This window comes from Leptodactylus fuscus, chromosome 7 (genome assembly GCF_031893055.1).
Source record: "Leptodactylus fuscus isolate aLepFus1 chromosome 7, aLepFus1.hap2, whole genome shotgun sequence".
Lineage (NCBI taxonomy): Eukaryota > Metazoa > Chordata > Amphibia > Anura > Leptodactylidae > Leptodactylus > Leptodactylus fuscus.
In genome coordinates this window covers 128621529-128649342 of record NC_134271.1, presented here as the reverse complement: position 1 = coordinate 128649342, position 27814 = coordinate 128621529, and the positions used below count along the sequence as shown (strand labels likewise).

The following is a 27814-nucleotide window of genomic DNA, read 5'->3' as shown; positions in this document are numbered from 1 at the left end:
GATTTATTATCATTATCCTGTTATTATTTTTAAATTATTTTAATCATGATAATTATGTTTATTGTTCAATAAAAAAAAACTAGATTTTTTTTTTTTTTACACCGTAATAAATTTGATTTGTTTATTATATTGAATTGCCAAGTTAGGCTAGAGCTCCATGTCGTGGAAATGAAGTGTATTTTGTTTTTGTTTTGTTTTTGCAGATTTTACTGTTTTTTTTTTTTTTGTTTTTGTTTTTTTTTTTTAAATAAATAAGCCAAAGTCAGGAGTGTCTTGAAAATAGTATGTAAGATATAAAGAAAGCGTTTAGACGTTTCCCTTCTGTTAAATCCACTCCTGACTTTGGCTCAAAAAACCGCAGCAAAATCTGCAACCAAAAAAATGCTGCATTTCGACAACAGGGGGCCTCAGTCTTAGGCCCCATTCACACAGGGCAAGAGGGGGTGGATTTTGGCACAGAATCCTCCTCAAAATCCGCCCCCTCACAATAGAGGTCTATGTAGACCGCTAGCGGTCTTTTTTCCGCTAGTAGTCTGCTCCCGCTAGTGGAAAATGAAGTGAGCTGCCCTTTATTGGGGTACATTCCACTTCAGGAAATCAATACAAGTGAATGGGAGGCGGAAAAACTTTTTTTTTTTTTTTGTACATAAACTGCAAAAATCGTGCCAAAAAACCCGTGATGCGTTTTTTTTAAGCTCCATTCGCTGTGCTGAAGGAAAAATCTGCCTGGCGTTTTTTTAAGGCAGTTTTTGCCAAAAACCGCCTCCTAATTCCGGAAGCTTTTTTTTTTTTTTTTTTTTCCCAGACCAAATTCCGCCACACCCTATTCACGTGTGAACTAGCCCTTATAGTGAATCCTGGATAAACTGCTGATAACTGGTTGTGATTTTTCTGGGCATGATATTGTTGTATATATTGTGGTTTTCTATTTGCCTATTATTCAGAGTCTCTAGACCAGGGGTGCTCACACTTTTTCAGCGTGTGAGCTACTTTATTAGCTGACCAAGGCAAAAGATCTACTAGGGCGAGCCTGTGGGCGGGGCCGGGATGGGCTTGTGGGCGGAGTGGGTCTGTCTGTGGGCGGGGTTGGGCATGTGGGCGGGGCCGGTCGGATCGTGAGAGCAGGAGACAGCAGCGTTCTGTGGCCGCCCAGGGAACCCCGGTGTCTGTTTGTTCACAGCGCAGGCTGAGAGTTATCTCTGGACACTGGCAGGCTGGGGCTGCAGCAAACCCGCCTGCCAGTGTCCAGAGATGACTCTCAGCCTGCACTGTGAACAAGCAGACACCGGGGATCCCTGCATCCCGCGATGGACCCATACGTCCTTTGCAATCTACCAGTAGATCACGATCGACGTATTGAGCACCTCTGCTCTAGTGTATAGGGATCCCAACAAAAGTACTTTTTTAATTTTTATTTTTTTAATTTTTAAATAGACATCTATCTCCATACACATACACACATACACACACACACACACACACACACACACACACACACGTATATGTGTGTGTGTATGTATATATATATATATATATATATATATATATATATATATATATATATAATATATATGTGTGTGTGTGCAGTCGTGTGCATGTGTGGCCACCATTCCATGGCCTTCTATGGGGCTGCCAGAGATGGTGACCACATAAGTACACCTCCGCTCCATTCACAGAGGAAGCCATCAGGGCGCCATTCTGGTGATTGCTGGACCCTCTGATCACACTCATCTCATAGCTGGGGGGAGGGGGGGTGTATGTGTCTATAGTAGGGGAAACCCCTTTTTATGATTTCAATTACTAATTTCTTTTTCTGTATTTTTCTTCAAGAAACGGTTGAAAGCAGCTGAAGCAGAAAGTAAATTAAAACAAGTATATATACCCAACTAGTAAGTATCTCATGTTGTTCCAGTTGAGTGCGGGATACAATTGTCCAAAGTATGAAAAGCAATGTAAGGCTTTAGAGAGGAACATAAAGATTTGCCGTCAAAGAATATTGATGGATAATATAGGCAAATACAACAAAAAAAAAAAATCAAGGCTAAATTATAAGGCCGTGTTATCGCTGACATGTAACTGGAGTTATAGCAGAAATAATATGGCGCCATGCTATATACTAGGTGCAGGTTCATGTCACACTCTATCAGCTTTAAGCTACTTTATATGTATGTATTACTTTCTTATTAGTTTAGTGTGCATAGTATTAGGTCCATGCGCCATCTGTGGCTTTAGTTACATTACGCCTGAGCGTCATATCCCATTGGGAGTATTGTCTGATCTATAGCATTTTATATTGATGGACTATCTGATTGGTGGCGGTCTGACATAAGACACCCCCACCAATCACCTGTTCTCAGCTGGTACCAGATCAGTACAGTGGACAGAGTCGAATGCAGACTGCTCCATACACTGTGTAGTGGCATTGGGAATACTGCAACTCCGCTTCCAGTCACTTGATCGGAAGCTGAGCTGAGGAACAGACAATATAGTGTGTACAGATCAGACGATTTCTGGGGGTTATATGTGTGACAATCCCCACCGATCAAATTATCACATAGGCCATCAATATAACCCCTTAAAGGGATCCTATCATTGGATACCCTTTTTTTCTTGATAACACGTAAATATAGGCTTAAGAAAGGCTATTCATCTTATACCTTTAGATGTCTTCTCTGCGCCGCCGTTTGGTAGAAAACCGGATTTTCTTTGGTATGCAAATGAGTTCTTCAGGAACCCGCCTCTCTGCGCGTCTTCTTCCATCCTGGGTTTTCAATCTTCTAGGCCTCGGGCCTGTAAGCTGTGTAAGCGGCTGTTTTCTTGTGGCCTGGGCATGCGCAGTCGGCTCTGCCCGAGGTCTAGATAATTGAAAACCCAGAACAAAAGAAGAGAGGTGGGTTCCTGAAGAAGATGGAGGCGTCGCTGGAGAGTTCTCACAGTACTGGGGACGCCTCCAGTGCTGTTTGAGTGCTGGGGCCCGCCCCCAGTGCTACGAGCGAACTCCTTTGCATACCGAAGAAAACCCGGTTTTCTACGGAATGAGGGAAAAAAGGGTATCCAACTTTTAATTCTTAAAGGGGTGGTCTGGGGAGTTAAGATTAGCTTACCAGTGGACTCCTGATGATGGACCTGGGGGTTGTGACTCAGGCAGTCACGTGATCGGAACCAACGCTCTGACTGCCGGGTTGCTTTACCCCCAATCTCACAGGCTTTTTCCTATAGTCATTCAGCCCCCATTGCTCAGGTAATTACTTGTTAGATCCTGGAAGCAGTAACGGGGCGCAGGTTCTGATCACATAGCTTGGGGGTTGGAAGTTCTCTCGTGAAGAGTCCACCAGATCAGAGAAGCTAATCTCACCTCTTCAGACACTCCTTAAAAATGTAGATTCTCGCAGAGATAAAATTTTTGCCCTTTCTTTGTCATTGTTTGCCGGTGTGCTATATACTGAAGAATCCTCATTGCTGTGATTTCCTCCTCTGAAAAAATCATTCTCTGAGAGCAGTTTTCTGTTTTGTAGATAATGCAAAACATTTGGAAGTGACCTTTTTGTATATGCGAATGGTTTGAGGAAATGGGTTTTTTTTGTATTCTATTCTCCATTTATAGCACATTTACGCCTGGTAATAGATGTAAAAACAAAAAAATACGCAAGTACTAAAAAGCCTTCCGCTGTTAATCTGCGTGTGGTTTTTTTGTTTGTTTGTTTTTTTTCTTGATTTCCATTTACTAGTAACAAACCTAACCCAAACCAGATAAGTGCAAATAGTATCAAACCTGCAGTGGTTAATGGAACTGTGGTACAAGGCCAGAACATGAGTGGGCGAGCCTGCGAGAGCTGCTACAGTAAGTGTCTGCCCATTTTTCTTTTCTTTTTTTGCCTCCTCCATTATTTAGTAGATGAAGGACATCTTTTAGTGCTAGTTCTTCAGATGCTCTGTACTGCCTAGGTGCTAAGTGTTCCTCTAATTTTTCATTGCTGAGGGTCCTAACTCTTACCCTTCGCTCACATTTGCGTTGGTATTCCATCCAGGGGAGTCCGCATGAGGACCCTCCCCCTGAATAGAACACAACTGCAAGCGCTGTGCAGTGAAAGCACACAGACCCCATAGACTATAATGGAGTCCATGTGCTTGCCACCAGATGTCTGCAGGGGTCATGTGGACAGGAAAGTACTTCACAATCTACTTTCCTGTTCGTATGACTCGTGCGGAGATCTCGCAGCAAGCACACGGACCTCATTAGAGTCCATGGGGTCCGTGTGCTTTTACTGCACAGCGCTTGGTAGTCCATTCGGGTGCGGGGGTCCAAAGAAGATGTGTACCAAGCATTAGTCCGACACCTAAAGTTTAGAACTTTAGTAGGTTTTGAGCAAAAGATGACTGACAGGACTAGAAGTGTTCCACTTGAAAAAAGTATCTTAGGCGAAGGCCCCATACCGCGAATCATGGCAGAAACACATCACCTCCTCCCCCCCCCCCCCCCCCCGCAGTGCTTTTCACAGAAAGTTTGTCCTTCTATTATATCTATATACGGAATGTGCTAGCTAGCATTTCCGCTGCAGGTTTTTTTTCCTGCAATGTGTGGATGGTATTAGCAAGAATCCCATCCACTTTACATGTACTGTAAAACTTGTGTTTGTTTGTTTGTTTTCTGTATAGCAACACAGTCTTACCAATGGTATTCCTGGGGTCCTCCAAATATGCAGTGTCGTCTGTGTGCAGCATGCTGGGCGTACTGGAAAAAGTATGGTGGATTGAAGATGCCGACGAGGTTGGATGGAGAGAGGCCAGGTCCAAATCGGAATAATATGGTATGTATCGTGAAAATTAAACTAATAAAATACAGTACCTCTGGTTAGGTTACGTTCACACTATCATTGTTTTCGCTTATGTCGCAGCAGACACCAACGTTGCTTCATGGACCCTTTTGACTTATAATTGGGTCCATTGGGGTGCTGTTGTTTTGACGGGAACAATAGCAATGCATAGTCTTTATACAGGAATATATTAATTATTCTATTGTTATTATATTATTCTAATATTATTCTATTGTTATCATACACACACACACTTATTAGTATGTTTTTTTTGTTTTGTTTTTCTTTACATGAAAGAGTCCACATGGCTTAACTATGAGAGCTGGTGGAAGCCCCAAATTTGCAATGAAGACCCGTCAAGCATTTTACCTACACACTACAAAGTTGACCAGGATTGCTAGGCGATTATGTCGGGATATTTTCCGTCCACGCTACGCTGCAAGACATCCTTACATGCCTATCAACAGTGCCGCAATCAAAGCAGAGTGTAGGTGTATGGGTTGATATTTTTACAGTGTGTCTGTCTATGTATTTGTATTTGTGTGTGTATATATACATATATCTCTCTATGTTATAAAAATGAATTTGTCTGTTCTCTATTGCAAACCAAACGACTGTACCGATCTTCACCAAATTTGGTACAGAGAAACTTCAGGTATCCGGGAAGGTTTAAGACGAGACTCCAACTCGCTCGGACGTACCGTTGATGAGATACAGCATTCCAAACACTATGCCCCCCCATAGCCAATACAAACCTGCAAGTCTTTCACTCATATTCCAACTGCAATACACACAGTCACTCCACATGCACAATCCAACACTGATATCCAAACTGAGATACACAGATCAGCACACAGTATCACACGCCAGAGGATTAGATGCACGTGTCTGCACACAGTCCCACACACCAGAGGATTAAATACGCACTTCTGCACACTGTTCCACACACTGAAGGATTAGATACATGCGTCTGCACATGGCTCCACATGCCAAAGGATTGGATACGCGCATTTGCACACAGTTCCACACACCAGAGCATAAGATAAGCACGTCTGCACACAGTACCACATGCCGTAGGATTAGATACGCGCGTCTACACACAGTTCCACACGCCGTAGGATTAGATACACACCTCTTCACACAATACCACACAGGGGAGGATTAGATACGTGCGTCTGCACACAGTACCACATGACCGAGGGTTAGATATGCGCGTCTGCTCACAGTTCCACATGCTGAAGTATTAGATACGTGTGTCTCCACAAAGTACCACAGGGAGAGGATTAGATACGCACCTCTTCACACAATACCACATGGGAGGATTAGATACGCACATGTGCACACAGTTCAACACGCTGGAGGATTAGATATGCATGTCTTCACATAGTACCACTGCCAGAGGATTAGATACGCGCATCTGCACACAGTACCACACGCCAAAGGATTGGATATGCACATCTGCACACAGTTCCACATGCCAGAGGATTAGAAACGGACGTCTGTACACAGTACCACATGCTGTAGTATTAGATACGTGCGTCTGCACACAGTTTCACACGCTGGATGATTAGATATGCGCATCTGCACACAGTACCATACGCCGGGGGATTGGATACATGCGTCTGCACACAGTATCACATGCCAAAGGATTGGATATGCGCATCTGCACACAGTACCACATGCCGTAGGATTAGATACGCATGTCTGCTTACAGTTCCATGCGCCAGAAGATTAGATATGTGGGTCTGCACAGTTTTACACGCCATAGGATTAGATACACACGATTGCACACAGTACCACATGCCGTAGGATTAGATACGTGACTCTTCACACAATACCACATGGGGGAGGATTAGATACGTGCTTCTGCACACAGTACCACACGCCAGAGAATTAGATACGCGCCTCAGCACACAGTACCACATGAGGGAGGATTAGATATGCGCATCTGCACACAGTTCTACACGCTAGAGGATTAGATACATGCGTCTTCACACAATACCACACACCGGAGGATTCGATACACACCACTGCACGCAATACCACACGGGGGAGAATTAGATATGTGCCTCTGCACACAACCATATACCAGAGGATTAGATATGCACCTCTCCACACAATACTACATGCCAGAGGATTAGATACGCGCCACTGCACACAATACCACATAGGTGAGGATTAGATACCTGCGTCTGTACACAATACCACACACCAGAGAATTACATACGGATCTCAGCACACAGTACCACATGCCAGAGGATTAGATACGCGCGTCTGCACACAGTTTCACTTGTCGGAGGATTACATACGCGCCTCTTCACACAATAGAACACGGGGGAGGATTAGATACGTGCATCTGCTCAGTACCACACGCCGGAGGATTAGATATGTGCATCTGCACACAGTACCACACCAACAAGGATTAGATACTTGCATCTAAACACAGTACTACACGGGGAAGGATTAGATACAGCTTTACTCCAGGTATCCATAACAACTGATCACAGGTTTTTCACTGATATCCAAAATGAGATACACGTAATCACATGACGCTTATGGACATACACACAAACAGCATACAAAATACACCAGTGCAAAATTGGACAATTCTTATGGGGCCACTACACAAACATAAAATGTAATATACCCGTGCGAAGCCGGGTCCTCCTGCTAGTAATATATACATATATATATATATATATATATATATATATATAGCTTGAGATAGAAATATAGGTTTATATGACCTGCAATGGAACCAGAACTTTCCATTGCCTTACTATCTGCCCAGTTGTCTTTCACACGTTTATGTACAGTATACTTACTGTACTTGGTTACCTGCAGTTCAGTCTCCTGCCCTATCTTGATTTTCAGATTTGTCCTGCTTGCTCTCCCTCAAACTCCTGAGCAGCCAGAGCCAGTACCATCTCTGCCTGCTGGGGCAACAGTATAATTCTTCTCCACTTAACACAGTGCTAGATTATACTAGGTATAGGTATACAGAGCTGTTCTTGTGGCTACAGTGAATCTAATTTCATCCTACAGTGAGTTTTGGAGCCTGTAGGGGTCAAACATAGATGATCACCGAAGGATGGCAGCACATGTGTATAATGGTTATCTCATTCTGAAGACATAGGACTCCCTGATCTTATTGATGGGATAGATGATGAGTTGGTAATATTGTAATCTGCTTCTTTTGGCAGTGCAAGTTATACATTTCATATTTTTTATTGACTTCTTTCAGGTACAACACGGCTTCCAGAAGCTTCTAAAACGCCGCTCATACTAAAACAGATTGTCCGGAAGCCTCTAGAACAAGTGTTAAGATACATAGGTATTTATTTTTTTTATCATTTTGTTCTACTTACGATTTTTTTTTTCCTTTAAAAGATAAGGAGCTAATAGACTTCTTGTCCTTTATCAGAGGCGCACCCCTGCACTCCAAAGACAGAGTCCATCAAAACTATTTCCACGAGCATCAATAATGCCCTGACTCCATCGAAATCCTCTCCCGTCATCAACAACGGATCTCCAACAATCCTGGGCAAGCGCAGCTATGAGCAACACAATGGTATGGACGGTATGTGTCTTGTAGTTGTTTGATTTTTATTTAATTTTTTTTATTTCTGTCTGTCGATTTTTTTTTTTAATTTATTTATTTATTTATTTATTTTTTAATTTAATTTAATTTTTTTTTATTTATTTATGTACCTTCCCCATAACTTGAGCCTTACACTTGAATGCAATAGCTTTGGCATCCCAAATTTTAAAGTTTAAATTTAAAAAAAAATTTAATTCTCAATTTCTAATTGCAAACAAAAAACAAAGCAGCCGATTCTCAAATTCTAATTTCGGTGCACACAGTTTGTAATCTTTTTGTTTTTGTACCAAAAATAAGATATAAAAAAAATAAGTTCCATGTCACGGGTTTATAACTTCAAACTGTGTTGCAGACTATTTTAAGGACAGATCAGCAAGCAAAGAGCTTCGACTAAGCCCAATGGATGGAAAGAGAGCGTTGTCCTACCTTGCATGTAGAAAGGAGAAAATAATGAAGCAGATAAAACAGGACGGGGAGAGAAAATGGAGCACCTTTTAATTTGGACTGAAGCTGTGAGGATATCCTAAGTCAACGTTTTTTTTTTTTTGTTTTGTTTTTTCTTTTTTACTTTGTCGGTGTTAACTTTTCTCTCCCCTCACAATCCTTTTATTTCCAACATACACACACATGCCGTGAACTTCCATGACCTGGAACTGACTGTCTTCAATCTGGAGTTGTATATCGACAGAGCCTTCATGTTTCATTCATTTCCATTGCATCATGTCCTTGTGGCCAGTGACTTTCCGAAACCAATCAGGTTTTCTCACATATCCGAGAGAAGCCTTAGACTGTTTTCTCACATCTGCTCTTACGATATGTGAACTACTTCTGGAGTTGTAGTAGCGTATGTGCCGCCTTCAGGCTTATCTTATTTTAGATATATATATATATTTTTTTTTGTTATGTCAGTGTTTATTTTCCACGTTGCTTCGTCCTTCATTTCCAACTTTAGTGTCTTATTTGCTCAATTGTATAGGACATTATTGTTTACAGCTATCTTTAGGGCATAGACCAGCCAGTTCTCCAATATCTGGGGGAAAGTAATGGAACAGATTGCACACCCGGCCCTCATTTGTGCCTCATTTCTATACGTTCATGTATACATTGATCAACTTTGTTTCTCTATGTTACAGTTACGACTTTTGTGTGTCCTGTGTTTTAGGCATTGCTTAGTCTTCTATATCCATAATAAATCTATATTGCCCTCAAAAAATTACACCGCAAAACTTAAAGTGATGACTTCAAATTGGGACTTTTGTTAAGGTCTTTTATGCTGCATTGATGGTACGTGCTTTAAGAGCCATATTGGTGGATGTTTGCTCAGAATCCTATAAATGTTGAGATTTAAAGGGATCCTATCATTGGATACCCTTTTTTTTTCTCGATAACACGTAGGAATAGCTTTAAGAAAGGCTATTGTTCTCCTACCTTTAGATGTCTTCTCCGCGCCGCTGTTCGGTAGAAATCCATATTTTCTTCAGTATGCAAATGAGTTCTCTCGCAGCACCTGGGGCGGTCCTCAGCACTCAAACAGCACTGGGGGTGTCCCCAATGCTACGAGAGAACTCTCCAGCGACACCTCTATCTTCTGGAATGCCCTGTCCCTGTGTCGTCTTCTGTCCTGGGTTTCAATCTACTAGGCCTCGGGCAGAGCCAACTGCGTATGCCCGGGCCACAGGAAAATGGCCACTTACACCAGCTTACTGTGTAAGCGACCATTTTCTTCTCATGCGAAGTCAGATCTACCTGAGGCCTAGAGGATTGAAACCCAGGACGGAAGAAGACAACAGGGAGAGGGCGTTCCAGAGGAAGATGGAGGCAGCACTGGAGAGTTCTCTTGCAGCATTGGCCCCGCCCCCAGTGCTGCGAGAGAACTCCTTTGCATACCGAAGAAAACTGGGATTTCTACCAAATGGCAGCAAGGAGAAGACTTCTAAAGGTAGGAAAAGAATATTCTTGCTTAAGGCTATTTCTCCGTGTTAGTCAGAAAAAAAGGGTATCGAATGATAGGATCCCTTTAAGCAAAGAATTCTTGCCACTTACTCACAAGTTTTCTCATACTGTGATTTGGCTCTAAGAACAGTCAATTTACAGACATGCTGCATGCAACTTCCATTCAAGTCTATGGAAAAAGTCACATTCGATCTCCAACCAAAACCCAACAGGTTTGTATTTTCTTAATGCGACTACCTAGAGGTACATTAACTGTGTAGCTCAAATCTTAAAGGTATTGTCTTGGGATAGAAGGAAAAGGGCTAACTTTCCAGAAAGGGTGCTCTCAGCCCTATTTACTTGAATAAGCCTGTATATTTTTGCTTTCCCCTTTAACCCTAGACAGTCCTGATTTTTGTCGCTAGCATTCATGGACCAGAAATTCTCCACTTAAATGGAGTAATCAAAGTTAGAGAAGCCTGTTAGGAAGAGCACTTGGTTTTCAGTACCTATTGAGTAAGGGTAGGTTCACATTACTAATATTAAGGTCCGTTACTCTCATCCATCGTAGGATAAGAGCAAAAGACTTTAGCGACGATGGAATGACTGATGCAAATGGAGCCCCTTTAGTGTGCGTTCTTTCCTATTCACCTTCCGTTAGAAAAGTAAAAAACATTCTTCTATCATGTTTTTTACATTACAGTTAATAGGAATGGCTGCAGACTGAGGAGGCTTCAACTGCATCAGTCACTTTTTATTACGACTAAAGTCTGTTGCTCTTATCCTATGACGGAGGAGAACAACGGGGGCCTTAAGATTGCTAGTGTGACCCTACCCTTACTTATTGGTTAGAGAATTGTGCTGCTTTGTAATGACTCATTACATTAATTTGATGAATTGGTCCTTCCTCCTGCTGGGGGTGCTAATGGGGATCTAGTAAAAGTTGAACCACTGGAACATCACTGGTCACCAGAATGGGCACTCTGGTCCCCCTGCATCTAAAAGACTATGGCTATGAGGAGTTTTAATACAGTGTTGGTCAAACATTGACCTTGTTGCTCTATTTTTACAGACCTTGCTGAAAATGGGTGAGCATTCATCCTCATAGCCGTGGCCATGTGACTGGGTGGTGGAGGTGGGGGAATTTAGCGCAACGGCCCTTTTTTTTAAGGTGTGTGTGACATAAAACCAAAGATGGACAAACTTGACGATTTTGCTTGAACCATCTGAATATTTTATGTGTATGGGAGTGTGCCCGCTCTGCCCTCCAAACATCCTGTGTGAGGGGTGTATGAGAACAAGTACATGGACTTTTCTGATATCCCTTTATAAAACCAGCACTGCAAATTTAATGAGGACTTTTCACCACCCCCACCAATATTCACTCTTTGCATCCTTACCAAAGTGCCACAGATTTTGGCACCGTTGAATTTTTTTCTCTAGCCCATATCGCTCTTGAACTGGCACGTGTGCTGATACCACCTATACCAATTGCTCAAGAATGGTGGGGGCTACATTAGAAATTCCAACTGTGCCAGAATTGGTGGCAATTGTTAACGGATACAAAGAGTGGAAGTTGGTGGAGATGGTCAAAAATCCTCTTTATAGTGTTACCAGCTGTCAGACTCCATCAATATGGCTCTTACCACGTATCTTATCATGTGTCACTCGCTAGAAACTTTTTGAACAAACTCCTTCCTAGTTGGACAACCTGGTCAATGATGCCAGTATATTGGCTTGTTAAACATTCATGGAGGTAGCCTGGGGGATTCCTCAGTAAAAATGTGAAACCTGTTTTTAAAGGGTCACTACAGTGTCATTTTTGCTATAGCAAAATATAATTTTTTTTTCCAGCTTCTTAAAGTAAAGGCTTGTTTAGCTATAATGGTATTCTATATATTTTACATCACGCGTCACTCGTAGAACAGCTTGCTCCACAAAAAAAAATTATTAAAAAAAATAAAAAATGGCCGACCTGATCTGAAAGCTGTCCTTGTCAGACCTTGCCACATTGCTCCTTATTATTCCTGGAACTGCCAAATTACAGTATATAAAAAAAAAAGTGCAACTGTCTTAAATTATTGTCTTATTTATATATAGATGTGTTATGAAAAAAAAATTTTTTGAGAATTTTTTTTTTAATCTATGTTGACCATGTTTGTGACATGGCCTCTGAACGTTCCCTTACTTGGCAAAATTTTCAGTATTTCTCAACATCCAAATACCGAGGCCTATACTATCAGGATTTTTTTTTGTTTTTTTATATATAAATTCCACTCCCATAGAATTACGGCTTCTTGTGGCCTTCTGGGGGTTTGCCGCCTAATTTCTCCTAAAGAATAATGAAGAATTGATTCTGTGGTTGTTTTTCACTATTTTGGGTTGATCACTGTAATAAACTGTTTACAAGTTACAGTTTAAGAGGTCAAATAAAATTATTTTTTCAAAGATTTATGGGTGGTTGGTGTGACATTTTAATAATAAGTAATATTTTATGTATAATTTGTAGTATATGTTGTATAACATGTAGAGCGAAGAGCAATCCACCTGGGTGAAAAAGTAAGCTTTGGTCCTCATTTTTCTTCTTCTCTATTCCGTCCCCTCCCTTTAGTTTTGCAGGGAGATTGGTTCTACGATTCTACTAACTGCAGGACAATGATGTCAGTGCTGCCTGCCCACTGCATTGAGAAAGCAAGCAATGCTGATATCTGTCCCCAGAGTTCCTCTTTAAGGGGATCCTATTGTTGGATACCCCTTTTTTTTTTTTTTTTTTTTTTTAATTAACACCTAGGAATAGCCTTAAGAAAGGCTATTCTTCTCCTACCTTTAGATGTCTTCTCCGCGCCGCCGTTCGGTAGAAATCCAGGTTTTCTTTGGTATGCAAATGAGTTCTCTCGCAGCACTGGGGGCGGTCCCCAGCGCTCAAACAGCACTGTTGGTTCTTTCTTTCCTTCCTTCCTTCCTTCCTTCCTTACTTACTACTTTCCTTCCTTCTTTCTTTCTTTCAAAAAACCCCCCCCCCAAAAAAAAACCCAGCACTGTTGGCGTCCCCAGTGCTGTGACAGAAATCTATCTTCTTCTGGAACGGTCTCTCCCTGTGTCGTCTTCCGTCCTGGGTTTCAATTTTCTAGGCCTCAAGCCTCAGGCACAGCTGACTGTACATGCCTGGGCCACAAGAAAGTGGCCACTTACACCAGCTTACTGTGTAAGCGGCCATTTTCTTGTGGCCCGGGCATGTGCAGTTGGCTCTGCCCGAGGCTTACAAGATTGAAACCCAGGACGGAAGAAGACACAGGGAGAGGCTGTTCCAGATGAAGATGGAGGCGTCGCTGGAGAGTTCTCTCGCAGCATTGGGGACGCCACCAGTGCTGTTTGAGCGCTGGGGCCCACCCCCAGTGTTGCGAGAGAACTAATTTGCAAACTGAAGGAAACCGGGATTTCTATTGACCAGCGGCGCGGAGAAGACATTTAAAGGTAGAAGAATAGTCTTTCTTAAGGCTATTCCTATGTGTTAGACAAAAGGGTATCCAATGAGAGGATCCCTTTAATGACAAAAGAATTGAAAAAATGGCAAAACATTTTCCACTCTTGTCCACACTTGGAGCCATCTAGTCACACTTAAAACGCATTCTAAAAATCGTTGGACACTTTCACTTTTTTCTCCATTTTTATGTTGTGAGCTTTGTACTTATTTAAAAAAAAAATTTCCACCATCAATTTGCACTCACTGCCCCATACTAACAAAGTGAAGGCTGGATGCTAGAAATATTTGCTAATTTTATTTATAAGAAAAAAAAAAAAATCTTACATTGCCAAAAGTATTCAAACCCTTTACTTGATACTTAGTTGATGCAGCTTTGGCTGTGATTAGAGCCTCCATTTGTCTTGGGTATGATACCATAAGGTTTGTACTCTTGGATTTGGGGATTTTCTGAATTTCAACTCTGCTGATGCTGACAAACTTTGTCAGGTTTGATAAGTATTGGCGGTGGACGGACATTTCCAAGTGTCTCCAGAAATATTTCATTGGGTTCAAGTCAGGGCTCCGACTGGGCCACTCTAGGACGTTCACCGATGTTTCTAAGCCACCCATGTGTTGTCTTGGCTGTGTGCTTAGGGTCACTTTTCTTGTCAGAAGGTAAACCTTGGGCTCAATCTGAAATCCAAAGAACTCTGTATGAGATTTTCATTAAGAAAAACTCTGTATTTTGTTCCATTTAGTATCCCTGTCCCAAACCCACAGAAGGATGCTGCCACCACCATGCTTCACTCTGGGGACTGTATTGGGCAGGTGATGAGCAATGCCCTGTGTGGGCTTCACCTTATCTCATTGACGAGAGGTTTCTTTCTGGCCGCCTTGTCGTAAAGCCCCGATAGGTGGAATGCTGCAGTGACTGTTGTCCTTTTGGAAGTTTCTTCCATCTGCAGAGAGGATCATTGGCGCTCAGCCAGAGTGACGATTGGGTCCTTGGTCACCTTTCTTGTCACGGTCCTTCTCCACCAATTTCTTAGTTTAACGTGGTGGCCAGCTCTTGGAAGTTCCAAACTTCTTGCATTTAAGAAAATTGGAGGCCACTGTAGTCTTGATTTTTCACTGGAGCAGAATATATATATATTTTTTGTACTCTTCTCCCCAGATCTATATCTCCACACAGTCAATCTCTTAGGGCTAGTTCACACCGGGCTAGTGACTGCGTATTTTGGTCCTGATTTTGATGCGGGATGCATAGGATAGGACCAAAATGTGCCTGTCGTGGTTTCCGACAGTTGCGGCTTCCCGCTCCGGAGTAGGTCCAAATGAATGGTCCTAGTCCGGAGGGTGCTGTTGCGAGGCTGGGGCTGAATCAGCCGCGGAATCCGCCTGAAGAAGTGGCATCTTGCTTCTTTTTTTCTGTGAGCGGGAACAAACCACTCAAAAATGAAGCCAGCGGTCTACATAGACCTCTATTGTGAGGGGGCAGATTCTGAGGTGGATTCGGCGTCAAAATCCGCCCCCTCTTGCCCCGTGTGAATGCGCTCTTAAGTTCTACAGTCAGTTTTTTCCACCTTAGATTAGTTTTTGCTCTGATGTAAATTATCATCAGAGAGATCTTATATAGACAAGGGGTGTCCATCCAAATCATGTCCATCTCAACTGAATTTACAGTATGTGGACTCCAGCCATGGTGTAGAAACATCTCAAAGATGATCATAAGAAAGGTTAAGCCCCCAAGCAAAATTTCAAGTATCAAAACATCTGAATATTTACGTCCATGCAAAATTTTTGTTTCCCTAAATTGGCAAATCTTTCTAAAATTCTGTTTTCGCTTGTCCATGAGCAGTCTCCTCATTTACATCCCAAACAAAACACAAGATCATAATGTAACAGATCCCATAGTGCCCTATCATGGCATCCACTACTGGCAATAGATGACTTCACACCTTATCTACTTTCTGCGCAGAGTATTGCCTGACTTTTCGATGGACTTCAGTGAGACTTTTTCTGCCTATGACCATGCCTGTAAATCATATCGCCAAATGTTGCTAATGGAATAGAGGAAAAGATGAGGCAAGATGGCCGCCCCCTATAATAATGTACAGGAAATAGTATTAACAGATACATCTACAAGTATCCTAAATTGTGCATGCTGTTGGCATTGCCATCAATGTGTTTGGATCCGAGAGGTCATGCAAGTTTTGCCATCCACTTGTGCTGCTAAGAAAGGTGAAAGAAGTTGCTTATCTAAAATTGCATGTAAGTGATCTAAATGACTGTTGTTCCCCTAACGTAATAAATTTGGCCTTTAGATTGTTATATTTGGGTGCATGTATAGATATGTATAAGTGGTTTGATCAATGAAGTAGTATTTACGTGATCATACAACCAAATTATTGGCTAGCAAAACAAGATCATAGACACTAACCGGGGGAATATATATTACTTGGGATTGTTGACCATCCCTGGTTGGCATGTACTCCTGTACCAGCATAGACAAGGTGATGCTATGCCCCCCCAATACCGCGTCTGTCCCCTGAGGACATCAAGGGGCGCAGCATCTTCCTCTAGTTTCTGTTGAGGTGGATGTGTGCCTGCTCGTAAGCCTAATTTTGGAAACCACTTGGGGTATAAACCATTCCATGCACCATTTAGTGCACTTGGCCCATATACTTACCATGTGTAGTTCTATAGTCAAACACAATGTAAACATAAAAACACACAAATCTGCAGTGTAATATAGTATGCAGTGTATGTAATTTTTGTACCATTCATCCCATTAGTTATGCGCTTCCTTATTTGCCAAATTACCGTCCCTGTTGTAGGACAATCACTATTCGGCACACTTAGTCTGCAGAATAAGAGAAGGTAATCCTCATGCTTGCATGATAAAATTCCTGTCTGAGTCAATAAGCAAATATCGCTTTCCCTTTTTATACTTCTCTTCCGACTTATGTGCACTGCGGATCCCCTATATTCAGCCAGGCTGAATTCCAAGTGGGAGGAAAAAAAAACCAGTCCTCGGGGAAGGGACAGACAGACAACCAAAACACCCCCTCCCCAGCACCCAAAAACCATTTTAATTTTTGAAATTTTCCAGTAGCTGCCACATTTCCCCCTTAGGCTTATACTCGAGTCAATAAGTTTTCCCAGTTTTTTGTGGTAAAATTAGGGGGGTCAGCTTATACTCGAGTATATACGGTAATCATATTTTGAATTCAGAATTGGTAACTTTTTAGTCTCCTGATTCCACCCATAATTATTCCCAACTCCTCTACTCCAACTCTCCCGGTGTTCATGGTAGCCAGCAGTCGTTGCCAAATTCACCCCTTCACTTAGGCCGGGTTTAGACAGGGTTTTTTTGGTCAGGATTTCTGATTCAGCTGTGGACATCCGCCTCGCGACACCTCCCTTCTGGTTACGCCCGTTCATTTGGGCCTAATCCGGAGTGGAATACAGTGCAACGGCATCCAGGCGCGGCTAGCCATTTTTTGGTCTGGAATCTGAGGCGGCCTCCTCGTCAAATTCCTGATTAAAAAAAAAACCCATCTGAAGGTCGGGGCCTCAGTGTTCTGCCACAATTGCCCATAGCACTAGTACCATGATGTCCTTTCTACATACCCACCGTATCGGGAGCGGTCACATTTCACTTTTTAATATAAAAATGAACTCCTGTTGTATAATACAAAGCCCTATGGAGAATGTTCCTCATGTTTTAATACTACTGAATTTCAGCCTGCTTCATTATCAATGCAGAGGATCCAGTATTGGTTGTGCATGTTTTCTTTAAGAATCCCATATAGCAATTTTAGCATATTGTCTTCACAATGAATATATATTTTTATAATGAAACTCGAATTTCTCAAATTCCTTTATGTATAGATTTCTTCTAAATTTCAAGATCAGAATTTGCTGCTGTTGAATAGAAACTTCCTTGGTTCTTCCCATGTTATATATTCCATTGAGCCTTGAAGTAAATATTATGAATTTTTTAAATTTTTTTCCTTTGTTCGCTGCTCTTAGAATGCCCTAGAAATAAAGAATTTCTATCCCAAAGGTGATCGCTGCAAGTTTTTAGCCTATTGTAAAGTTAACTTTTCCTAAGCAATAATTAAATTGAAACTAGAGGTAAAAACTGAAAAACAAAAACAAAACTGTGCATAAATTTGCAGCTGTGACTTGGATTATTAGCTACGTCAGCTCCCTTTTCTGTTGCGGCTGTGGCCGAGATATGGAGGGCTGACTTGGCTAATAAACTGACCCAGATTTCCAGTCCCATTCATTGCATCATTGACACACAGGGAAGACTGGAGGAAGTTTTCAGCCTGTGTTGGGACAAATGCAGAAGGTCTGATCGAAAGAGGACCTGAGGTTGGGTTCATATGAAGTAAATTTAATATGTTTCATTTTCGCATTTTGACAACACCCAAAGACTGTTTTATCAGGCCATCAACACAGTTAAACCATTGAACAAGCTTTGCATAAATCATTAGTACGGTGTGTAGATAAATAATACTATTTTTTGGCATTATGTCTTGTTCTGCTATATTTTCTGTACACTGCACACAGAAAGTAGATTTGTTCATCTCTCTCACACACTAACACTTTCAGAAGCATCAACAGGACATGCAGGACACAGAGAGTACTGACCTGTATTAATGGGAATAAAGCACTTGGGGGGAGTGAGAAGACTGCTAAACTGCTGCAGCCTCTGCCTTACTCAGCTCCTGCTGACTCTTCCCCCCTCCCCCTTCCACTTGCAGAAATTTCAGGTTGAAAGTTTAGGAATGAGGAGGAGGAAGAAAAGAGCCTGACAAGTGGAGAAAGAGAAGGGGGCACCCTCTATTTAGGCATAAGAAAATTTTCCTCATCCTTAGGGGAAAAAAAAATCCTTCCATACTCCAAATCTAGCCTAATCTCTATGCGGGGCGGCCAATTATAACTTCAAGTTCATGCTAAAATGTGACCAAAATGGCTCCAAAATGTTCGTTTGTTGCTAGCAGAACTCGAAAAATACACCAGTCTCATAAGTTGTCTGTATTAATATCAGAGCACTAATACCAGCCATTGGTATGGTGAGTAAAAGGCTTCTGGGTAAAAGTGCATACACAGTAGCCTTTCAACTACCTTTCTGAGGGGTAGGAGGAGATGGTTTGTGCTCTCTGCTCATGAATACAGCAAGACTCGAAATGTGTTGCAAGTATTCATTCAGTGGTGGTGGCAGTAAAGGAACAAACTTTTTGGGCTATTTGGCTACATTTTTTATCAGGATGTGTTCAAACTATCATTGTTAATGTACGATGACAGCAACGGACATGAACTATAGCCGTGTAATCAGCCAGGGCGGAGCACCTTCCATCTGTGTCTGTTCCCACTGATCCTAATGTTAACAACGTGCTGGACGCTGTTTGTTTACCTTTGTCCTCCATAAAGTAGTTTCTTCCATCAAAAAAGTAAAACATGATAGAATAATGCTCCTATCATCTTTCTATCTGCCTCTGTCATTTAATGTCCATTAGAGATGAGCGAGTACTGTTCGGATCAGCCGATCCGAACAGCACGCTAGCATAGAAATGAATGGACGTAGCCGGCACGCGGGGGGTTAAGCGGCCGGCCGACGTGAAAGCGGAAGTACCAGGTACATCCATTCATTTCTATGGAGCATGCTGTTCGGATCAGCTGATCCGAACAGTACTCGCTCATCTCTAATGTCCATTGCTGTCTTCCTCTGATAGATGATGGCAACGGACATTAACAACGGTAGTGTGAACCAGCGCCGCACCTCCCATGAGGCGACCTGAAGTGAGCGCTTCAGGCGGCGCTATGCCAGGGCCTCAGGGAGGGCGGCATTTTTGCTAACCTAAGCCAGTCCAGGACAGGCTTTCTGTAGTTTGCCTCGGGCGGCGAAAGGGGCAGGTTCACCCCTGGTGTGAACTCACACTTAATGACCTGTATGTATAATATACATGTACAGGACATTATATTTAGCGGACCGCTAAAGAGTTATGACAACAGTGTGTTTTAGATACTGCAACTACACGAGCCGTTGAATGGCTTTCTAAAATAACTCTTGTTTTTGGCTGTTGCGAGAAAGTGGTCACTTTATATTGGTTAGCTTGGCCCTTGTTTTGCACCCTGAATGAGCCATGCAGTGTTTGCAGCAGTTCTCACTAGCATGTTTCAGTTCAAGCATCCAATGACATTATGTCTCAATGATCCTATCGGTGGCCATTTTTATTCCAGGATCTAATTTTGTAGGTGAGAAGAAGTAGAGACCACGCTCAAGGATAGCGTGAAGGCAAATAGTTATCTGTTTATTATACATGCCGCCAATCTGAAATTTTAGGTTATTTCTCGCCCCTCTTCAGGTAAGTGGCTATAGTAGGTGTGCACCCACACTTGCCCGAAAAAGGTTGCCAATGCACCGATGTGTGTTGCATTTGTATCTTTCATCTTGGTGGTGTGTCTAATAAAGGGATCACTATTTGCACTGTATACTTGAGTGCTGTCTCTACTTATCGGCTCCACTTGAAATTACACACCCAAAGCTATTGTCCTATTCATTTTCACAGTCTTTGTAAAATTCATGTGTTTTCTTCCAAAAATAACCCTACTGGGAGAAATTTCTGCAACCCTTCTAAGTGTAAATATCCCTTTAATTGCATCCACAGGATTTTTTTCTTTCATATTCTGATCCAGTGTTTTGTATTATTGCGGTGTTCTTTTGTGGCATGCATTGTTTTATTATTCTATTTTTTTTCCTTTTATGCACATTTGGTTTCCTATTTATTGAAATGAATATTAAATGCTGCTTTGTTCATGTCCCATTTTCTTTTTTTTCTTCTTCTATCTTTTCTTGGACAGGCAACATGAAGAAGCGCCTGCTGATGCCTAGCAGGGGTAAGGACTTCAATGTGCCATTTGCAAAGAAAATATGCTTTTCTGTGGACTTACTCACTAGGCCTTGTGGTGTTTGGCTTGCGGCTCCTCATTGTCTTTGTAATAACCATTCTTGTTTCGGCCAGATCACGTCAATGCACATTGTCTCATTGTAGTTGGTCATGACTAAAGTTGGCCATAGCCTTATTTTATTTTTTGGAATTTTTTGGATACACAAACATACAGTACGTGAATATTATTTGTATTGGAAATATTAATATGTTAAATTTGCATTGCTATTAAAAGGATCTCCAACATCCGAAGGTAATTGATACTGATGACCTATCCACAGGGATCTCAGTATCAGATCAGTCAGGGTCCAACACCCGGACTCCATCTTGATTGTCTCTTTCAGCCAACCACTAGGTATATGGGAGCAAGCGTTCCTACCTCTATTAAAGTGAGTTGGAGTGGGAATGTTGTCCCAGGATCCCGCTCTATAGTGTGGCAGTGGTGTCCAAAACTGCAGCCCCGCTCCCATTCACATGAACAGAAGCAGTGCTGCTTCCGGTGGCTGAATAGACGATTGGATGGGGTCCATGAGTCAGACCCTGACTCATCCGAAACTGGATAGGTCATCAATATCATCTACCTTTAGATCTTGGACAACCCCTTTCTATATTTTATACCACTGGAGTATATTTTAGTTGTCAGAATGAATTGGGGATGACTTATTATGGTGACTAGTGTTAAGAAAAAATAAATAAATCTCAGGTTTATTTGGGGACGTTCACACTACTGTTGGTGTCCGCTCAGAAGGTGTCCATTAAAAAAAAAATGGACACCTATCATAACGGACACAAACGGACAGTAACTGATGGCTATCAGTTACTGTCCGTTATATGTCCGTTGCCCATAGACCTCAATGTTAAAAAAAACAACACAACAAAAAAACAATGGACACTTTGTTTGTTTTTTCAAACAGACAGAAAAGTCCGGCATGTAGGATTTTTTTTGTCCGCTTGAAAAAACGGACCTGATTGAAAATGGACACTAAAGGGCACAAGATAAAATCCCATTGAAATGAATGGAAATTGCAAATAGACCAGATAGTGTCCATTGCTAAAATCTTGTATGGACAATAGACGCGGACACCAACGGCAGTGTGAACGCCCCCTAACTCTTCAAACGCAAGTTGCGGCAATTGAAAATTACCATTTACCTCAGTTTTCCGGCTCACATGATCATGCCTTGTGCAAATGATCAGCTTATAGCTAGCGTAGATATCAGCACAGCCGCAAGGTCCGATGGAGGAGCCATCGCGTATACGAAGAGGCATGTGACATATAAATAAGGCCGCCCTTCCGGAATATGTACATATGTATATTTACACCTACCCACTAAGATTGTAAGCTACACTCCTTAAGTCTATGGCCAGCTTTATTGTTCGTGCTATCATACCGTTACTAGGGTCATAAAGCCATGTTTGTTTTTTACTAGTTTTCCAGTCATTTTGCTACTAACCATTACTGTATAATACGATTAACTTTTTTACGCATATTCTTAGCCTGTGATATTTTTGAAGGGTAACACGGTTTTGAAAATAGTTTTAAAGGGGCTGTAATCAGTAAGAAAAACACAAAAAAACACAATGTATCTTCCTCTAACTTTTCATACTGGGAGATTTATCAAACTGTCTACAAAATATTTATATATATATATATATATATATATATATATATATATATATATACACACACATACATATACACACATCACACTTTGGTTGCCGTGGTCTGCTTAGCAACCAATGATATCTCCGCTTTCATTTCTTAAAGCTGCTCTGGAAAAATGAAAGCCAAGTTGTGATTGGCTATAGTCAACAAAGCTAGTTTAATTCCCCATAGATGTGACCGCGTGTGCTGTGAGATGTTTGCAGCGGCGTGTACTTGGATGACGCTTAGTCGCATCCGGATGTGCATTCCATAGTACTTATTTCTATAGGAGCTTCTGATGCAATAAGACCTCCTTTATGCTCACTGGCCTCCTTGGTGGAGCATGGGCCTGCACACTTGGTCATGTCCATTAAGCCTTAATGTTTTTATATAAGAGGCTCAGCGTTGTCACTGACTTTGCCCTGTGAGCACAAAGTACTGGTGTCCATTGTCTCTTTTTGTAGAGGTGACGGACTATTTCCTATACCCATTACTCAGTCGTATAGTATGCTTGCTGAAGAAATCTGAGAGTTTAAGCTCCACCAGCCCGTCCGTGAAAGCCGCTTTGGGGAAATGGCACACTACCCCATCCATTTTCGAGTCTTGTCAGGCAAATTTGTTACAGAACAATGGAGACAGTCTCAGAAAATCTCTGGTCACTATGGTCATAGTAGGAAGCGGTCAGCCATTGCATATATATATATATATATATATATATATATATATATATATATATATATATATATCGTGTTCTGTCAGGATATTTACATTGAGGCGTAACGTGGAACTCTTGGGCCCTAATGCAAAATCTGTACCATTTGCTATCTATAATACTAGGGTGGTTTTAAGTTATACAGAGGCCTGGGCTACAGGGCGCGGTAGCCATTGGTACCTCTCCTCTGCATCCCCTGTAGCTACACCCCTGTTTACACTATAGCATGTGGTTTGCTGCATCCCATAGTATCAAGGAATATGGTGCAGGGTCGGTCCTGGCTGCTGTTCAGTATGAGGAAGACACTTGGTACGGTCCCCCATTGACCCAGGAACTTGTCCATTGTACACCCCTGTATGCACCACCTGCTTTGCATGTCTACCTGCATGTATACGTTACCCTGAATCAGCCGTACCCTACAGAACCTTGCCTACGTTCTTCTGTGCATCACCTTATCCTTTTCCTCAGCAATAATAGATAAGCTATGAAGAGTGGATTTGATTTTGGCCCCAGTATATAGAAAAGAAGATGGCAGTTCTGCAGTGTACCCAATAGGCGATATATAGGAGGGGGACATTCAGGGCAATGTATGATGTGTGGGTTGTGTAGTCCTGGGTATGCTGTTCTTCCTCTTCCTGTACAGGAGACCAGCCAGAAAACCCCTGTACATCTAAGATCACACGTGTCTGGTATTCTGTGCTATGCTCACCGTGGGCTTGCTCCAGTGGACCTGTCCATGGCAAAAACAGCTGAAATTGTCTGTTTTTTTGCTGTGGGCTTCCGGCCCTGGCTTTCAACCTTTGCATTGCATAGCGAACACACAGCGGTAACTGACATATGGGTTTTCAGCACGCAGGAAGACATTGTGCTGCATTTTTTCTGCAGTGTCTGTGGACAGGATTTGTTGAAATGCCATCCATTACAATGCTCCAGGCAATGTGTGTCCCCAGGCCTAATAGTGGTTCTTCGGGCAGTGTATGGCACAGTGATCAGATCACACTAGGAGCATGTGCCATGAGCGTTATGTGTGCAGTTAAGAGGCGCGTAACACGTTGTAGGATTAAAAACCTTTTAACATCATCAAAAAATAAAAAGATTAAAATTTTAATATTGGTGCTAACAAAATACAGGAAGGAAAGTTTGTACTACAATATACATTAAGGTAACTAATGTGTAGCATGTGAGTGATTGTAATGACAGATTTTATTTATTTATTAATTTTTTAACCATTAGTAGTCTATATAAAAAATTTGTAATTAAAAAAATCCAGTATAGATTGTATATTAGACTGCATTATCTTTTTGCACTTCTTAGAGTTAGTTCTTATTGTAAATTACTTTAAAGAGGACCTTTCATGTCCTCTGGCACCCTTGGTTTTATATACGATTGGAAAGCTGACAGTGCAATGAATTCAGTGCACTGTCGGCTTTGACTGTGTCTCGAAGATATTGGTGCTGTTAGTTTCGGCACTGATATCCCTTCACTGTCAGAAGGGCTGGCTTGAATGCTCAGTGTCATCTCTGGGTGGTAAGGAACGTCCCCTCTGATAGCACATGGCTATGGAAGGGTATTGTCAGGGGATGTTCCTTACTAGAGATGAGCGAACAGTAAAATGTTCGATATTCGATTAGAGACGAGCGAACACTGTTCGGATCAGCCGTTCCGAAGAGCACGCTCCCATAGAAATGAATGGAAGCACCTGGCACGTACACTTTGCCGGTTGCTGTGCCAGGTGCTTCCATTCATTTCTATGGGAGCGTGCTCTTCGGAACGGCTGATCCGAACAGTGTTCGCTCATCTCTATATTCGATATTCATTTCGAGTAGCCGCTCAATATTCGACTAATCGAATCGAATATCGAACCCTATTATAGTCTATGGGGGGGAAATGCTCGTTTCAGGGGTAGGCAACATTCGATCAAATTATACTTACCAAGTCCACGAGTGAGGGTCGGGCTGGATCCTCCAAGAAGTCTTCTCCATGCAGCGTCCCCGCGGCGTCTTCCGGCTCTGAATTCACCCTGCCAGGCATCGGGCCTGGGCAGAGCCGACTGCGCATGCACTACAAGCGGACATGCGCACTCTACTCTGCCCAGGCCCGATGCCTGGCAGTGTGAATTCAGAGCCGGAAGACGCCGCAGGGAAGCTGCACGGAGAAGACTTCTAAAGGTAGGAGAAGAACCAGCGTTGATTGGCCAACTGTATAGCATTCAGCCAATCAATGCTGGTTCTGCATCAAACTTTTCCATTCGAATAGCGAGTGGTACTCAATAGAGTACGAGTATTTCGAATACCGTAATATTTGATCGAATACCTACTCGATTGAGTACTACTCGCTCATCTCTATTCCTTACCACTCAGCGATGACGCTAGGTGGTAAGGCCTGCCTTTTTGACGGTGGAGAGATATCGGTGCAGAAACCAATGGTACTGATATCTCCCGCGCCTGGGTGCACATCGAGAAAGCTGACAGTGCTCTGAATTCAGTTTGCTAGTGGTATATAATACCACAGGTGCCAGAGGACATGAAAGGTCCTCTATAAAGGGTCTATGCCATCAAGGATATTTATCCTCTATCCATAGACCCCACCGATCCCGAGAATGGCGTGCTTTACCCAAATTGTGCATTCTGTCAGCCTGCAGCCACTGACTGAATGTAATCGTGTCACTGGATGGAAAATCCGGTCTCCAATTTATTGAAATGGGAACACTGGAGGTAGCTGAGTGCTAAACTTTGTCTCTGACACGATCATTGAAGGCTGGCTGACTGCCCAATGGGGTTAGGGGGGTGGGTAAAGCACCCCCTTCTCAGGGTCTGACTGCTGAGACCCCCACCGACCAAATAGTCCTCCTTTATCCTGTGGATGGAGAATAAACGTTGTTTGTTTTAAAAATCATTTTAAAGAAAAGAAGAAACTTGTAAATGTTAAATATCTTTTGTCTGGTTCGAGGACATTTTTTTTCAACTGTAAATTTAATTTTATTTAAAAAAAACACACAAAAAAACCAAAACTGTGTTTACAGACTCCCGCCATTTTGGTGCAGGTTCACGCTCTGTACTTGCTCTTCATCTTCGGTAGATTTGAAATTTTACTTTTTTTTTTTTTTTTTTTTTTTTTTTGTTTGTAAAACTTCAGTTACGATGATGTCTGCTTACCAAAAAGCCTGGTAGGAATACTGTGGCAGGCTGATTCTTTATTTTTTGCTTTTTGTGTCTTATCTCTGTCTTGTATCTTGGAATGAGGGGAGGAATGATAGGAAAAATGCATTTGGAGCCGTTCAATACCACCATGCCAAAATATGGCATGACAATGCTCTCTCTATGTTAGTCCGTAGAAGTACTAACGGTATACATGCTTCACCAGTAGCCTTATTTAGGAAAATCACCGAAAATTGCTCATAGGGGATAACAAAGCGTTCATATGGAAGCGAGTACAGTCTTCTGCACATGGATATGTTATGTGCAAAGGACATAATACATCAAAGAGGACCTTTCACCACCTCCACCTATTCTAGATCTTAGCATCCATTAATAGTCGCCGCTCCACTGATTCCAGCACAGTTTGAATTTTCTCTCTAGCCCCCACCATTCCCAAGTAACAAGCACAGTTAGTTTTGGTGCCTCATGTGCTACTTAGGCTCTTTACTGTCAGGTGGGCGGTGTCGGGTAGAAACAGACAAAGGGTGTGATCAACAGCTCCAATCAGAGGCAGCCAATGTCAGAGCTCAGAATCACACCCCTTGTCTGCTCCTGCCTGACAGTTCAGAGCCTAAATAGTATATTAGGCACCAAAACTAACAGCATTGATTGCTCAGTAATGGTGGGGGCTAGAGAGAAAATATATTAAAACAGCTATAGGATCTTAACATAAATAGTGATGCCCACCTTTGTCTTTTTTTGTTTTTTTTCTCCCACTGCTCTAGTTTTGATACTGCCCAGGTTCCTGTTGCTCTCTAGTTCCTGATGTGTCTTAGCACAAAGGAAATGCCCACTCGGCCAGTCACTGAAGGTGGGCATTTTGGCAGCCGGTGACTGAGTGGGCATCTCTAGTCGAGAGAGACACCAGGAAGTATAGACCTGAAGAGACCCAGGTCGTGGCGTGGTAGGAGATTGGTATGAAGTGAGGAATTGGTTTTAAATATACCCCAGAAATGGGCAGTGTGTGGTTCCAGCCATAGGTCAGTGTAACATTCTATAGGACCTGCTAGATTTGATTTGAAATTATATTAATTGTAATTTGCTGAAAAGAAATCCAAATTGTAGAAGGTTTAATTTCTGCTTTTGTTATCGTTATGTTTAAGTGGTCATTGTACTTTCCATAAACTTTGCTTAAGTTGGTAGTATGGGGAATTCTAGAAACTTTGTAGGCAAAAATGCTTCTTTCTCTCCTTATCAGGCTTCTTCCTTCCTTCGATATACTGCCCAGACACTATGAATCCTGTGTTTAATTTGTTCGGGGAGATAAAACAGACTGACAGTTTACAGAGAGATTAGATTACTTCCTCTCCATAGAAGTCTATGGAGAGGGGAAGGGGAGAGAGAGACACACGCACACGTCTGCTGCTGTACACATCTACTGCTGTCTCGTCCCAAGTGATTTAATCTCTGCTTTTCAGCACTGACTGTATAATGAATGTCCTTGATGCTGTTCCTGACTGGGAGAGACTTGGGGCCGAGGCACACGACC

At 42.1% G+C, this 27814-nt stretch overlaps 1 protein-coding gene across 8 annotated transcripts in view; it reads left to right on the top strand.

Annotated features, from left to right (window-relative positions):
- MTA1 (metastasis associated 1) overlaps positions 1 to 27814 on the top strand; it is a 229858-nt gene that overhangs the window by 33642 nt on the left and 168402 nt on the right. For 3 of the 8 annotated variants that reach the window (XR_012717264.1, XM_075283055.1, XM_075283058.1), the window contains exons 11-17: positions 1831 to 1889; positions 3729 to 3841; positions 4657 to 4808; positions 5112 to 5301; positions 8059 to 8148; positions 8239 to 8394; positions 20687 to 20722. Coding sequence is in view for 7 of the 8 variants with exons in the window: in XM_075283055.1 (XP_075139156.1) it covers positions 1831 to 1889; positions 3729 to 3841; positions 4657 to 4808; positions 5112 to 5301; positions 8059 to 8148; positions 8239 to 8394; positions 20687 to 20722 (796 nt within the window). In the remaining variant the exon portion in view is untranslated. Of the gene's footprint in view, positions 1 to 1830; positions 1890 to 3728; positions 3842 to 4656; positions 4809 to 5111; positions 5302 to 8058; positions 8149 to 8238; positions 8395 to 8767; positions 9253 to 20686; positions 20723 to 27814 lie in introns of those variants that run through there. The other 5 variants (XM_075283056.1, XM_075283060.1, XM_075283061.1 and 2 more) reach the window with 4 other exon arrangements.